This window comes from Vombatus ursinus, unplaced genomic scaffold (genome assembly GCF_900497805.2).
Source record: "Vombatus ursinus unplaced genomic scaffold, bare-nosed wombat genome assembly UNPS02014839.1, whole genome shotgun sequence".
Lineage (NCBI taxonomy): Eukaryota > Metazoa > Chordata > Mammalia > Diprotodontia > Vombatidae > Vombatus > Vombatus ursinus.
The window spans coordinates 3,385,393-3,402,522 of NW_020954617.1; the positions used below are offsets into that span (position 1 = coordinate 3,385,393).

General features: G+C 36.4%; 1 protein-coding gene across 1 annotated transcript in view; it reads right to left on the reverse strand.

Moving 5' to 3' along the window:
* Nucleotides 1-17,130, reverse strand: part of GRM8 (glutamate metabotropic receptor 8) — a 907,987-nt gene that overhangs the window by 186,713 nt on the left and 704,144 nt on the right. Inside the window, exon 7 of the mRNA XM_027840194.1 lies at nt 14,411-14,547. Within this exon, the coding sequence (XP_027695995.1) occupies nt 14,411-14,547 (137 nt within the window). The remainder of the gene's footprint in view (nt 1-14,410; nt 14,548-17,130) is intronic.

The window sequence follows — 17,130 nt, forward strand, 5'->3', positions numbered from 1 at the left end:
TCCCTAGGATAAATTATAAATCCTACTGTTTGTCTTTTAAAGTCTTTCACAATCTGGCCCAACCCAACTTTCCAGCTTCATTATATATTACTTCCTTTCTCAAATGCAACCCAAACTGATTTTCTTCTTTTTCCTTATCCAAGCCACATCATTTCCCATCAACCATGCTTTTGTACAAGCCATCTTTCTACCCTGGAATATATTCAGGCCTCACCATCTCTTCATGGAATCCTTCACTTTCTTTAATAGACAACTTAAGCTGTCTAGCACATGAAACCTTTCCTGATCTAACCCTCCAACTTCTAGCTATATCTCTTCCTAAATTACCTTGTATTTATTTGTATTTATGTATCTACACACACACAGACACACACGCACACACATACACACACATACACACACATACATTGTCTCCCTGAAAGATCATAATTTCCTTGGGGGCAAGGACTATTTCATTTTTGTCCTTCTATCTCCACTGCCTAGCATAGAACCTACCACACCATGGGAGTTAAATAAAGTGTTGATTGACTTATCAGAATTTATCAGCAACAAATTCTGCAAGGAATCAGTTGAAAATCATTACTTAACTAAAGTATACCATATGTACTGAATAATTATTTACATACACACACACGCAAATACATACACATATATTTGTGTCTAATGGTAGCCAGGAAGGGAAGATAAAAAGGAAAAAAAAGGAATTTATATAACTTAATTATATATTTAAAAGCAATAGCAAGTTGTACATAATAAATTTGGAGTTTCATGTGCAATTATCTATTTTTATTGCACTATGTTATGGAAATGCTTGTTTTATTCCATAAATTAAAAAGAAAATAAAGATTAAAAAATAAAGTGTACTTAAAGGAAAGTCTTCCTAAGAAATAGAAGAATTCAAGAGAGAAATTTCACTGAAAACAGATTCAGAGGATTATGAAGATGGGACTCCTACTGATTTGCCACTACTACGATATATACTGAATTGTTGTTTATTTGTTTTTTTCAGGTAAGAGTCATATACTGAAGCATTTGCATGCTTTAAACCAAGCTATTGTTGACCAAAAGCATTTTGCAGAATGGTAGAAGGGGTTTAGGGATTACAATCTAGGGATGTGATGCTGAGGAAATTGCCCCATTTGAAGATCTAGTTGGTGAACTTTGTCTCATTTATCCATTATTCTATCCAACTGGACTTTGTTCATGCTAATGCACCACATTCTCTACTACTGATATTGCATGCGGCTTCTCTCCTTCAGAGCCTCCTCCTTCACTTTTGGAGCTCTTCAACAAGCAACCCATGGTAATTTGCATAATTCAAGTCCGGTTGCCCCAGGGAAAGAAAGGAGAGGGGGAAATGAAGTGAAGTGAAAAAGATTAGAAATTCTGGTGTAACTTTCTACATTACATTTTTTTTATTCCCCATGCTTTCCCATCAGTTATTATATCCTTTAGTTGATTGCAGATAGAACTTTGGTAGATCACCCTTTGCAACCATTAGATGATCGAAGTTGTTTGCTGTTCACTTTATGACCTGCAACTCTTAGAAACTGCTGGCATAAGAGTTCTTGCCTTTGGTAATGGTTTCCCAAAAGAATCTGTATCTCTTACCAGAACATAACTTTGGGGCAGAATTTTTAAAGGCTTTCAAGTAGAGATACAACTTATGTTTTGATTTTGGTGACTTTTTCATGTGCCATAGAGATCTGAGTGCCTTCAGCTTGATGAAATGATCTTTCCAAATGCTTCCTCCAACCCAGGTTATGCTTCCAAGTCTCAGTGTTTTGTAAAGCCTTTTCTGCTTTTCATATACATTTGACCTTCTTTTATCTACATCAAGGTTGAGACAAGGATTAAAACACCATTTACCAGCATTCTTTATTACCTTATCCTCCCCATAAAAGTTAAAGGACACAATATTCCTTTATCCTCCTCTGGTGCCTGGTATATAAACATTTTTTCCTGTTTCCTTTTATGTCTTTGCAAAGTTGTTCCTCAAGCTTTACTTTAGTGCATTCAATTTTGCCTTTGCTATTTTGTTTGTATCGTTTCTTTGGTAACTTGGCTAGTTTTATTTTCATTGTTATTTCCATCTGTACATTATTATTATTTCTCTAAATTCCTTCCATCTGACACATTTGACAGGGATAAGTTTTAGGAAATCTTTTTTTCTTATGATCTATCTGTTGCTTTCTCAAGGATTGACTCAATCTCTTAGATTCTACTCATTGGAACAATTTCCAGAGCCTGAAATTACCAAGAGGCTATTAAAATCAAGTTTCTTAAACATAATCCAAATATCACATGAATTTGTGAGATATAAAATAGTACCACACTTATTTCAGGTCTTTAAATGATCGTACCGGATTGACTGTGAGGTCACGTGTTAAGGACAGACCTGACAACAGGCTCCTGGTTAGTTCAGGTTCAACAATGAAATAAAATGAAGGAGTTGTAAATTATTGAACAGTTAACAAAAGGAGGTTTATTTTGTTTTAACATAGCAAGGATATGTAACAAGGATATAGTGGCATGTAGCTATTACTGACATGCCTTCCTTTTTCCCGCTCCCACCCTCCATCTTCACATGGAAAGTCAGTCAGCAGTGAAGGTTATGGTGACTGCATGACTTTTATCATCCAGCAAGTCAGAGGGGCCCTGACCCCACATGAATGGGACCCTTTATCCCCTCTAGATGACCAAGAAGATAAATCAACACAGCTAAAGGCCTCTAGGAAGTTGGTAAGGGAGACACAGCTTGAGTCTTGCCCCACTCCAAGGCCAATCAAGTCTTGACTTTGTTATTTTTCCCTAACCCAAATTGAAAGGAGAGGAAGGGGAGAAACTTGTTAGATATTGGTCTAATCACAGCATATTAGCGATTGTGTTGCAATTGGCTGCTGAAAAAAAAACACAATCAAAACTGACAAGTCAATAACTCATTTAGTTATCTGGTATAGAAACATATTATATAGATACTAGTCTCTGCCTAGGGGATAGAGCAAAAAGGCTATGCTGAAAAAAGTACCAATTGAATACATGTTAATCCTTTCCACAAAAAAAATATTATTTAGGAAATATCTATGGAATAACTAAGGCAAAATTTCAATTATCAAAACATTTGTTTTCCATAATCCACCAAACTCCAAGCTGGCTAAATAGTTGGTGGCATGAAAACAGAGATATGAACAAAGACTGATTTTTCAAAATTAAAAAATTAGCATCTAGTAGCAATAAAGTACATGATAGATTGGCATTTTAGTCAAAGCAGGGCACAGGATTACCCTTTACCAACAGAGACTGTAGCCTATCTATGACAAAGTAGGTAAATTTTGAAGGATATAAAAATCAAGTGACTTGCTCGAGATAGTAAATTGTCAGAGGCAAGGTTTGAACCTATGGTCTTCCTGACTCCAAGGATGGCCCCCTCCCCACCCACGATGTCACACTGCTTCTAATAATAAAGATTAAAAATAATAATAACTATCTTGTTATAAAGAAAAGAGGCACAGCAAGGCAATTTGCAGGACTGAGTATATATGCAAAGAACAGAGTGGTTTTTTTTTTCCCCTATATTCAATGATTCAATTTGAATATATTTAAAGGGCTAAAAGAATGGACTTCACTTTTATGCACAAAATAATTTATACAATGCCAAAAATTCAAAGTACTTTAGATATATACTTACATGCATGGCATGTTAATGTGGGAGGCAAATTTTGATCAAGATCATTTTATAAATGGGGAAACAAAGGTCAAGAAAGGTTAAGTGGTAGCCTCAAAAGACTCATGGTAAATGATTTGCTAATGTCTTGGAACAAATGGATGAGCCAGTCTTTGCTCCAACAATATTTCAGTTCTATTCAATGCGAAGATGTTGTGACTGCTTGGAGTCACTAATTCAAACCACTGTGATTTTCTAACATTTATTCATATGGCAGAAACAAATGAATCAGGCATTGTATGTAGTTGAATTCAATGGTTCTGCATCTCTGAGTTCTCAGTAAAAAACACAGAGCAAGGATGCTTACTTTTTTGTTCTTTTTTTTTTTTGTTGTTTGTTTGTTTTTAGGCAATTGGGGTTAAGTGACTTGCCCAGGGTCACACAACTAGTAAGTGTCAAGTGTTTGGTCTGAGGCCAGATTTGAACTCAGGTCCTCCTGACTTTAGGGCTGGTGCTCTATCCACTGCGCCACCTAGCTGCCCCTACTTTGTTTTTGTATTGTTTTGTTTTGTTTTTTTGTAAGGATGCTTACTTTTGTGTTGTCACACCCATGTATATCTACAACTTCTAACTATTGGCCAATCAGGTTGTAAGTCTGGGAACAAGGCCAGAGGAAAAATGAATGGCCAAACCACTGTTGCTTTCTTAATGTGGCTAAAAAGCTAGAGTCAATAGATTTAGTCCAGGCTGGAACTAAATGTTCCAGGTGTGTCTTCATCATCACCAAATTATTAACCACACCTCTACCTCTCCACACAAGCACACACCCACACATGCGCGCACGTGCACTCAAACACACACACACACACACACACACACACTTTAATCAAATTTCTTCTGATGATATTTGGTGAAGGGAAAAGGGAATAGGCATTTATATAGCACCTACTGGCACTGTGCTCAGCATTTTTACAAATATACTCCCGTTTGATCCTGCATGATAGATTATTATCCCTATTTTATAGCTGAGGAAATTGTGGCAAACAGAGGTCAAATGATGTGTCCAGAGTCACACAGCTAGTAAGTTTCTGAGGCCAAATTTGACCTCAGGTCATCCTGACATCAGGCCCAGTTCTCTGTCTGCTGTGCCATTAGCTGCCTTTCTTTATGTGCTTTAGACATTGCCATGCTCTTTAAAATATACACATCTTTTACAAATCTATTCACAACTCAGACACAACTTTAGAGTGAAAACAAGTGAGGAATATTTTTTTTGCCTGTTATATGATCCCTAGTTGTAATTCTCATGCTGATCTAGCCATCAGGCAAAATAGTATACAATATAATTCAAGAGATATTTGTCAAGCATCTACTGCGTACCATACGGTATTCTAGGCATTGGGAATGCAGACAGAAGCGAAACAGTCCCTGATCTCAAGGAGTATGCTTTTTTTATGCTAGTGACTATATTTGTAAAGAAACAATCCGAAGAAGCAGGTTTGTCATTACCAGCTGAGCCCCAAACCATTCCTTGTAAGGCTGTCATTGATTTCTGTTAGGCTAACATCTCAAGTCTTGGAGCAAGAAAGACCCTCTATTTCCACTGTCTCTAGTCTCTGCCCAGATCCTGAAGTATATAGATTTCCCTAGTTCTTTTATCATAGGTAAGGAGCATCTTTCTACTCTCAACTCAACTAACATAGGATGAGAAGAGAACAAATGAAATAACATTTTATAATAATGTTCTCAATACCGTGTCCCATAGAAGTCTGATAGAAATAGGGATCCTGTTAAAAAATGCTATTTCCCTTGAAAATACAAAAATGAACCAAAATGCATATCACATGCAATTTTAAATTTGACTACAAAATAGGCCTATTTTTCTGTATTTTAATCCAAAATTTCTTCAATGTCTTTTTAACCTGTGGCCCATTTCATGTTGCTAGATCCTAGAACAATATTTATGGGTTTTATTCATATAATTTAAGCCCCGAAGTGTTATTTATCTAAATTATTTGGAAAGGATACTATATGCAGTTATGTAAATGGAACCATCTTAAATGCATTTTGCATTACTCTTCCATTAGTTTGTTTAGTAAAACTTCTTTATTGGTTGCTTTTATGCTTGTGTTTAATTTTGTATTCATATTTATTTTTGTTTTGTTTTGTTTTTTTTAATCATGTGTGATGTTTTTAAGAATTCTATCATTTCTTATTTGAAGAGACTGGCTTTTCTTCTGTATCAAGGTTAGAAGAAGCAGGAGAGTCCAGAGCCTTTGGAAGTCAAGTTTTGGGTACTGTCAGCAAAGAGAGAGGGGTAGCCAGCCACCAGATAGGGAAAATAGGCTCATTAGAAAGTATGGAACACACCACGGAGATTAGCTCAGAGCCTGGTAATGAGTACATCTTCCCTGTGTCCTGGGGTTCCTTCTTTATAGTTTCCATGGCAGCAAAACCCCTTGGGAAGATAAGGCCCACTTGAGGCTTAGAAGCTCTGTGTCCCCTAAGTCTGAGGTCTCAGATTTAGGGGGCATGGAGCGCAAGCTGGAAAGGGTAGTTGCATCAGGAGACTTCATTATGAAAAGGAGTCAGGAAAGGGTAACCCTGAGGCTTACAATCCATGCTAGATCTGTCCAAAAAAGAGACTTATTTCAATTCATGTTGTTTATAATCATTTAATCCCAAATAGCATGACTTGACCAAAAAAAAAAAAAAACAATAAAATCACACAAGGATATGTGTTTTATCTCTATGGTTTTCAAATAAAGTAGCTAATACTTGAAAGCCAAAAAAAGTAAATACTGAGTTATTTTAAGCAGATACACTACCCTCAATCCCCCTTCTCTCTGTGGACTGGAAACAACATACGGCCCCTTTGTTCACAGTTCAGGCACTTCTGTTTACTCTGAAATTCCAGGTTGCAATATGTTTTATAATCACTAATAAGGACTACCTGCCACTTGAGAAATTCAGTCTGGTGAAATTCAGGAGCATCATTGTTCAAATTCACTTTCCAGCAGACAAAATGCCCTTCATGCATGGTTACTAAATCAAAATAACCAAATTATATATTCTGATAATAATTACTGAATGAAGAACATATGTTACTTACATAAAGCTGGAAAAGTCAATAGCAATAGGGGTAATGAAGATAAAGCAATTGGCAAAGGGTTATACAGTCATATGTGTATGTGTTCCTGAGAGAAAGAATAATTTGTTTTGCTTCAGGATTCATCGGGTCACCAAGATGTGCCCATTCAGCCTTCACTTAATTCCTAAGAGGCTACATCATCATGGCCTGGAGGTGACCCTAGGTTCCTCAGTGCCATGCCAGGAAATTACAGACACTGGAAGATCCGGCCAGTTTGGAAAGACTTTAAGCACCAGAAACTCAGGTATTTATTTTAGATCCCTTATTCGAGGACTAACCTAACTAAATTGGGAAATATTCATAAAAAGTTCATCGCTAGGTTGGTGCCAGAGAGATGATAGATAGATAGACAGTTGGACAGATGGACAGACAGAGAGATAGACATACACAGCAAGCCTTTAAGACCCACTATTGAATTGAGAGGAGTTGTAATCAGTCATGGAAGATATTAGTGATATTGCAATTCATTGAAATATTGAAGTACCTGCTTACATATAAGAGAGGGAGTCTAACTCCACACAAGTGTTGAAAGGAGAGAACGTTTGAATTCAATCAGATAGCTAGGTATTTTGGCAATAAGATGAATTCAATGAGATAAGTGGGTAATAAATGGTTACCATGGTGAAAGTAGGCTGAATTTATAGGACTAGTGTAGGTAGGCCCAATGAGGCAGATTTACTTTGTTATAACTCTGGTGAATGATTTTGTGCTATATTTCTCTAGGCAAGCAGCATGGGGTAATAGATGAAGAGTCCATCTGAGGAGTCAGGAGAATCTCTCCTCATTCTATTTTTGACATGCTGGCTGTATGACCAGGATATATCATGTAATCTGTCCAGGCAACTCCCTTAGACATGAGTTCTTAACTTTTTGTGTGTCATGTACTTCCTTGGCAATCTGGTCAGTCAATCAATAAGCATTTTTTAAGTACCTACTATGTGTTAGGCACTGTGCTAAGCAGTTGAAATACAAAGAAAACCAAAAGACAGTCCCTGCTCTCAAGGAACTGAATAGAGAGAAACATGAAAACAACTACATACAAACAAAATATATACATGATAATGTGGAGATAATCAACATATATAAACCACTAGAACTAATCCGGGGGATTGGGAAAGATTTCTTGTAGTAGATGGGATTTTAGCTAGGTCTTGAAGGAGGCCAGGGAAGACAGAAGGTGGAGATGAGGAAGGAAAGTACTTCAGACAAGGGTAATAACCAGTAGAAATAATAATGGTTAACAATTATATAGCACTTACTATGTGCCAGCACTGTGTTAAGTGCTTTACAAATATTATCTCATTAGAAAATGCCTGGAGTCTAGTTATGAAATGTCTTATCCAAGTAATAGTAATGGTAAGAAGGGCATTGTCACTAGATGTCAGAGTACATGTAAGGGAGTAAGGTTTAAGAAGACTGGAAATGTAGGAAGTGACCAGATTGTGAAGAGCTTTGAATGCCAAATAGAGGATTTTACATTGGATCCTGGAAGTGGATCCAAAAGTAGACAGGGAGCCACTGAAGATTATTGAATAGGGGAGTGACATGGTCAGATCTGCTCTTTAGGAAGATTCATGTGATAGCTGAGTAGAAGAGAGCCAGGAATGGAGAGAGGCTTGGGGCAGGAACACCAACTAGTGGGCTATTGTAATAGTCCAGGCATAAGGGGATGAAAGCCTATATCAAGATGGTGGCAGTATCAAAGCATGGTTGTCCCATAGGGTTTTGGTTCTTGTTCTTGTTCAATCTAGGAGGAATCCATTGAAGTAGAATAGAAGAATCTTATTCTCTTCTCTTCTCTCTCTATATTATTTGGTAATTTCATCAGGCCCAATGGATGTAATTTCTATGTCTATGTTGATGATTCTCAAATTTATTTATCCCTCTCAAAACACTCTGCTCACCTCCAATCTCATATCTCCAACTATCTTTCAGACACTTCTAACTGTATGTCCAATAAACATTATGAACTATGAACAACATGTCCAAAATGAACTTAACTTGCCCCCCTAAACCTTTTTCCCCTTTCTACCTTCCTTATTACTATAGAGTGTACTACCCTCCTCCCAGTCCTTCAGGCTTGCAACCCAGGTTGCATCCTTGACTCCTCACTATTTTTCACCCCCCTCTAATATCTCATCTGTTGCTAAGGATTAGTGACTTCACCTTTGCAACATCTCTGAAATATGCCTCCTTATCCTCTCTGACATTGCCATCACTCTGGTATGGGTCCTTTTCACCTCCCATCTGCACAATTACAATAGCCATCTGGTGGGTCTGCCTGCCTCCAATCTCTCTCCATTCCAACCCATCCTCCATTCAGCCACTAAGGTGGGTTTCCTAATGTGCATGTATGACTATGTCACCTCCTACTTAATATATCCCAGTGTCTCCTTGACATATTCAGGTTGTTGTTATTCAGTTATGTCCAACACTTCATGACCCCATTTGGGGTTTTCTTGGCAAATATACTGGAGTGGTTTGCTATTTCTTTCAGCTCATTTTATAAATGAGGAAACTGAGGCAAAAAAGGTTAAATGACCTGCCCAGGGTCACATAGTATCTAAGTAAGTATCTAAGTAAGTATCTAAGGCCAGATTTGAACTCAAGAAGATGAGTCATCCTGACTCCATGCCCAGCACTCCTACCTGTCCTCACCTCCAGGACCAAATACAAAAGCCCTTCACAACACCAGTGGAGTATAAGCTCTGCCATATTAAGACCAAGGTGGAAAGGGTCCAAATATAGGTAGGTGGTGGATTATAGATAGTCTGCCTTCCAAAAACCAGATGGAGAATTTCATCACAAGGAGTTTGGACCTACCTGAATTCTTTTGACCACTGGCAACTCATGAACAAGATACAGAAAGGTGGTAATCTGTTCTGACACAAAAAATGTGCAACCAACAAAATCATGTATCCTTGATGTATTAATGATTTTCTGCAAAAGTTGCCACATTATTTATTTATAACCTGTACTGAACTTTCTTCCAAAAAAAAAATTAGTCAAGGCAACAGATATTTATAAAGTTCCTACCAATTTCCAGGGAACGTAAGTGCTGGAGATATAGAGGAAGGAAGGAAATCCCATCTCTGCTCATAAGAAGCTCATAGTTCAATGGGGGAAATTATATGCAACCAACAATGTGCAAATATTGGAGATAAGAAAAGGTTTTTGTAAAAGGTGGGATTTAATCTGATACTTGTAGGAAGTCAGAGAAATCTGAAGGTAGAGATGAAGAGAGAAGAGAATTCCAGGAATGGTAAACTGTCAGTAAAAATTCCCAAAGTCAGCAGGTAAAGTGTCCTGTGCAACTAACAGCAAGAGGAATAAAATCAATGGATTGAAGAATAAGCAGAAGGGCATAAGGTATAATTATGGAAAGAGTATTGGAGTCAGAGGATTTAAGTTCAAGTATTGGTCTGCTGCCTTATTACCTGTGTGCCCTTGGAAGTTATTTGACCTCTCTAGGCATCAGTTTCTTCATATGTAAAAGGAGGCAGGGTTGGACTTCAGTGCTTCTTAAACTGTGTGTTGTAACCCACAGTTTAAGAAGCAACGAAGGTGTTGCAAGTGGAAGAGTTTTAAGAAGCCCTGGACTAGTTAATTCTGAAGCTTCTAATAGCTCTAAATAATGATAGGTGATCTATAAATAGGTGTGAACCCAACAAACATAGCCTTGGAAATGATGATCTCATGGTTGGCACTGAGTTTCTTCCCAGCTTCCACTCTGCTAGTCTCCAACTCTACTGCTTATTGCAGTGACTCTGGCCCATCTCTATCTTCCACATATTGCCCTCTCTTACATAAATTTGCATCCCTAACTGCTCATATCCTTAGCCTGGGAGGGTAGATCTATAAGTCACATCAACTCCCTATCTACTCTTCTTAGGTTAGAGCAAATTCCAGGTTAATAAATACCTTAGTGTAATTAATCTGAACCAAAAGGCATCCATCTCCAGAATTATGATCTTGAAAGTTCCAAGATAGCACTACTCATATTTTTCAGTGTATTTTCTACTTTTCAAATTGGAAGGCAAGATTATGAACATTTGCAGTGTTTTTATGAACCTATTCCCAAAGATGTGTTACTGCTATTGTCTTCCAAATTACCACAAAGGAATTATGGGATTCCTTTCAGGATGATGATCTCATATGTAAAATAAGATGTATGTTTTTGAGGCACAGGGAGTTTGAGAGTTTTTGGAGAAGCTGAGATTGTAGAGATAATGAGAAACTGGTTCATTTTTAAACCCAATAGACTCCTCCCAGAGTAAAACATATGCAGAGAGCTAAATACATAAACTAGCATAGTATCAGATGGTCACTGTTCACAAATGAGATCATATGATTAAAGAACTATTGAAAAAAATAAAGGCAAACTGTCAGTGGCAGACTCCTACTTATAAATAAATAAAAACTGTAACATTTAATGAGTACACCAAAAACTATTTCTTGACATTAAGTTTTTTTGTCTTAAAACTAAGAAGCAATATTGGCAGAGTTGATAAGGCTAAGCCTAGACAAAAACCAAAAGCAAAAAATAAAAATTAAGATTAGATATTTCCTAGTTCAATATGTATATATCTTTATCTTACCAAATCATATTTCATAAGTCTTGAAAACAAGTTAAATGTTATAGATGATATATCCTATTTAGTTTTTTTAACAACTAATCTTGTCATTTTAAAAGTTTCCTTATTAATGATACTTTACTTTTAAGATATGTTACGAATAGAATACAGAGAAAAATACCGCATTTTTATCACAGATATATGGATGAAATGTTCTACATGGCTCCCAAAGGGAAAAAAAAATTAAAGAGTGAATGCAATTAGAAAATTCAAGTGGTAGGGAGAATACAAATCAATAAGTTAATAAAAATGTGAAATAAATGGACATACACACTCGCCCTTTTAAACCTAAAATGGAAAGGAAATTCTCCCTCCTTGTAAACCCTCTAGATATCATTTCTATAGTGATTGAAGGGCAAATAACCTTAACTGACAATTGACCTCCAATCTTCATTCATACCCTCCATTGATCAATCTTTCAGGGTCCCTGGTCATTTTTTGAGGGAATATTTTCAGCAGAGTTATATGGATAGAAGCCACATTGTAAAGAGTTGCAGAAAGACTAGGTGGTTAACAAGTAGAGACATCAATTGCAGATAATTTCGTAAAGAAGTTTAGCTGTGAACCAAAAAAGAGATAGAATCATAGATGGATAGAGAACCAAGGACTTAAAAGGAAAACAAAATAAAAGAGAAGTCCAAGCATGTTGGTAGTTAGATGAATAGACAATGCAGAGGGAGTTGGAGGTCTGTGAAAGAAAGGACTCGACTGATAAGAGTTAGGTCTTGGAGGTAGTAGGAAATGGGATCAAAGACATAGGTAAAGCCTTGGGAAGTAGCAGGAATATTGCATCTTGTGTGATGACAGGAAGGATGGGAGGCAATGATACTGAGTTCTGAGGAAGTTAGAAAGGAGCAGAAAAAGTTGAGGCAGGATGGTCTCAGTCTTCTCAGTGAAGAAGAAAAAGTAATTTACTTAAAGTGTATGTGTGTGGATGGGAGGGGGGAAAGGATTTAGTTCAGGATTTAAAAAGAAAGGGAAAGTCTTGGAACAGTCTCTGTGGGAAATGAGATAGAAAATTAATAAGAGTTAAGCAAAAGGATTGCTGAGCCACAGTGAGGGCCCAGCTGATTTTATATACCACCAATTTATAGCAGATGAATCTGCTTGAAAGTTGTCATATAATATACCTTTCTCGCCTTAAAATTGAGTGGTCACATTTTCTTAGCCTTGTTTGCTTTTTATTTTTCATTTGTCCACTTTCAAAATACTCTTTCCAAAAGGATGCTGTTATCACACAATGGCAGCAAGAATGTACACTATGAGATATGGCCATAGCGTGTGTTTCAGTGAATGTTGGTTTTGGTCACTGGATAGGGTGAGAAGTGGAGGGGGAAACAAACAGAAGAAACATCTCCAGGCTGCAATAAATACACAGTCGACTGTTGAGCTATGGTGAGGTGGTTTCACACAGCAGAGTCTGGGAATGGAAGTCGATTTTATGCATTATTGAATGCAGTACTGTGATAATTATTGTGAAGTCATCTCAAAGGAGCAATAAATTGTAAATACTCCAGTGTTGTTTTTGTTATTGCTTATCATCAGCTTGTTTGATGAGAACTCTGGATAAATACATTGCATAAATACATCACTTCAATGAGCATATTTGGACATGCAGAACTGAAGAATGTATTATAATACCAAATCAACATCTTTTGCTGGTATTCAAACGCAAGTAAAGCATAAGTGAATTGAAAATTTTTAGAGTTAAACCATTCACAGTATTCTACTGTTCAACCCTTATTTTGTTTGTTTGTTTTTTACCTTCCAGCCAAGAGATTCATAATTTACTTAATTATCCATTAAGGAAATGAAGAACACTATTATTGTATTATGAGGGGCCTTTCAAGATCAAGTAAAAGAGAAAACATTAAATTAGGGTGAAAAATACATTGACTATTATCTTTTCCTAGTCAGTTTTGAATTGATTTAAAAGCATCACATCATAAGAAAAAACTATACTATCATTCTTACTGAGCAAGTACACTCTTCAAGAGTAGGGACTATCTCCCCCAGAGCCTAGTACACTGCCTGACTCACAGTAGGCACTTAATAAATCCTTATTGATTACCTGCTCATCTCTAAAGACCCTAAAGTTTCTATAGTATGGACACTATATTAGGAAGTGTAAGACTGCAATTGGAAATACCAGTGAATGCTTTATTTTTCCCTAATTAGAAGGGAGTATACACTCTGTTTCTGCAGCATTGCAGTGACAAAAAAAGGTCATATGAATGTGTGCATTTTTACAATACCTTTTTATTCTATACAACCATACATGCCTTGACTTATTAGGTAAAGCTGATGTGAAAATACAAATAACCCCTGAAGCCTACTTGTTGAACATCATTCCACCACAGTCCTATATTTCTACCCCAACATACGCGGGTGATTAAAATTTTTTAAAAAAGCTTTCAAAATAAAGAGAGAATTATATTTGGGAATAAGTATAATAATAAAGAATCACAATTTATAATCCATTGCCATCAATTTAATAGGAAATAAGCCTGGATATGTGGCCTGTGACACAGTGATTTCTTCATGAACCAGAAATTAGTGTAACAAGTCCTATATATGATTATGAATGGGGACTGAAGACTGAAGAGCTTTTAGATATTTTTTGTTTAATGTTTGGACCAGTGATTTCATGGTAAAGAAGATTCCTAGTATAAAAACTTCCCCCTTTGATAGACATTGGCAAGAGGTCTCTGTAATTTAGTCTTAGAAAACCAGAAAAAGGATAAAGGACTTGCCCATAATCATATAACTAACCCTAGTTTCCAGACTCAAAGGGAAAGCCCTTCATCTGCTGTGCCTCTCCAGCCGAGCAAAGCATTTTATAGATTACATAAACATTTGGGAAAATGCACAATATACCTTAGAAGTAAAGTTATGAATTGATTTTTTAATCAGCAAAGTATTCATTGAAATAAAATGCAGAACAATATTAAGTATACTTACATTTAGGTGAAGTTGGTTAGTCCAGTGACCAATTATTTTGTATTCTGTACTCTTGTTATTTATCTGATACTGGAAAATGTCATAACGCCCAGGAGCATCTCCATTTTCATTGAAAGTGACTGGCGTGCCAGCACTGCCTGTAAACATTTGGAAAAGTATTTTAATAAACAGTTTTGTTCCATAAAAGTATTCTGATAAAAGATATAAAGTTTGGGATTATATGTGATCAAAGATAAAATGACTGTGAATCAGCAGGTTATTTTTGACTATGCAATATCATTTACATTACAATCTGTCTGACTTTGTATTCAGGAAAGAGTTTTGCTTTATAACAAAGTAAATGTGAATATCACAGTTAGGTAATTTCTGTAAAATCTAAATGAACAAAATTTGAAAGAAGAAATAATCAGTACTGGAAACCTCCAGGGGCATCATCTAGAAAAGAGTGCATATTGCTTTATATAGAAAAACTTTTGCATTATACATACCCAAAATAATATTTCGAAACATGACATCATTCACTAATTATCCAACCAGTCTTAATGTCATATATGCTGTTAAGAGCTCAAAGAGATCTTGGAGATTATATAATTGAACCCCTTCAATGTTTAGAGCTTTCACTCAATGTTGGCTCTGGCTCCACCTCTAAAACATCTTCCTTTTTTTTAGCTTATCTTCCAGGTCCCTAAGCCACAACCACAGCCTTGGCCTCCACTTATGACTGCCCTGCTGTTTTTAAAGGAGAATTACTATTCTGAATCTCTGGCCAAATTAGCCAATGGTTTATGGGAGGTCCTCACCTCTGTGCAGAACATCAAAATCACTATCAGAATTAGTCTAAGATTAGGTGGTAAATCTCATTATCTTTCACCCTCTGCTTCAAGGGGAGACTTTGTATTCTCTAAACTAACTCATAAAGAGTGACTGATCATCTAGTTGGCTTTCTTTGTGTCTTCTATTGAACTAAAGACTGGTACTTACCATGGATTTCCTATTCATCTTCTTTGTACCAAGGTCCCTTCTGTCTAGTGAGCATTAGTACCAATGGTCTATAGAGCAGAAGCCTTGAATAGTCATAGGTGGCAATACCAGTTCCTAATAGGTAAGAGGCAGTGTGTGCAGTGGAAAAATAAATAAAACAAAACATGGATTTGAAGCTGTATTCAAATCTAAGTTCTGAACCCTAGGCCAGTCTTTAAACTTTGTTGCCTCATCTATAAATAGGTATCAAAACACCTGTGCTACCTTGCTCATAGACTTGTGATGGAAGCACTTCATAAACCCAAAATCAGAGATGTTATTTTTCTAAACATTTTCTGATTAAATATTTTAGTCTACTAAAAAATAAATATTATAAAGATAGAGCATTAGATTTGGATTCAGGAAGGCCTGGTTAGAATCTCACCTCAGACACTGGGACTGACCTGGGAAAGTCACTTTACTTTCATTTTTCTCATCTATAAAATAGAAATGATAATGTCTACTTTAAAAGGTTGTTGTACAATGGGATAATATATGTAAATCATTTTGAAAAACCCAAAGCATTAAAGTGAGTTGTTTCCCCCCAGACATAGAAGAAAAACAAAATCTAAAACAAACAAAAACAAATAAATGATTACTTTAAAAAAATCATTTAGGGGCAGCTAGGTGGTGCAGTGGATAGAGCACTGGCCCTGAAGTCAGGAGGACCTGAGTTCAAATGTGGCCTCAGACCAAACACTTGACACTTACTAGCTGTGTGACCCTGGGCAAGTCACTTAACTCCAATTGCCTAAAAAAAAAAAACATTTAGAATTCAAATAGTTAAGATATACTTAACAGATATAATAGGTTGAAATGAGTGTTTCTCACTACATTATACAAATGTATGTGAAGAACTAACCTACTATTTCACTCTGAGAGCCAAAAGATCCCTCCCGTGTGTAATGGTCACTTCCAATACTTCCCCATAAGGATTTTATATCACTTTGCAAATCTTCAAGCAATAGACCTGACTTACTCTTCTTACTTTTATTATCGGAATAATGTTTCTGGTTGCCAAATGCATGAATGGAAAACAGGAAATAGGAATCCAGAATGGTTATACTTAAAATTAATTGTACATATATCTGATTTCATAAAATAGATTACCTTTCAGAAATATTTTAATTTTAGAGTTCCCTGTTTAAAAAAAAAGATTATTTTCATGGAATCCGAGTATTGTCAGTGCGTCAATGCGTGAGTCCAGAATTCGGGGACTAAAGCAGAAAATGACATCCTCTGAAACTGAAACTAAGATTCACAGGACTCAGTACTAGTATGAATCATTTTCCCACAGTCTGATTACTCTAGGTGAATGTGTGTGTGTGTGTGTGTGTGTGTTAAGCATGAGAACTAGACCTTGAATCCCACAAAAGTCTAGCTAGCCCATCCAACTCCAAGAAGACAGACAAATAGCTAGGATCTGTGCCTCTGGTCTGCCTTTTTCATTTGTTTTGTTTTGTTCATTTTTGTTCTTTTTTCGCTTCAGGCTTAAGATCTCAAACTTGTAGGGAATTCTTCAAACTCCCTTCATCATTGCCATTGATTTGTAATTTATATAGTCTTAGAAACCAGCCTGGAAAGACAGTAAGTGGGCAGGCCTTAAACTCAGGTCTTCCTGATTCTAAGTGCAGTCCTTTATTATGCCACATTCCTTTTGTTGTTTTTTGTTTCTTTTTTTGTTTTTTTATAACCTTTTA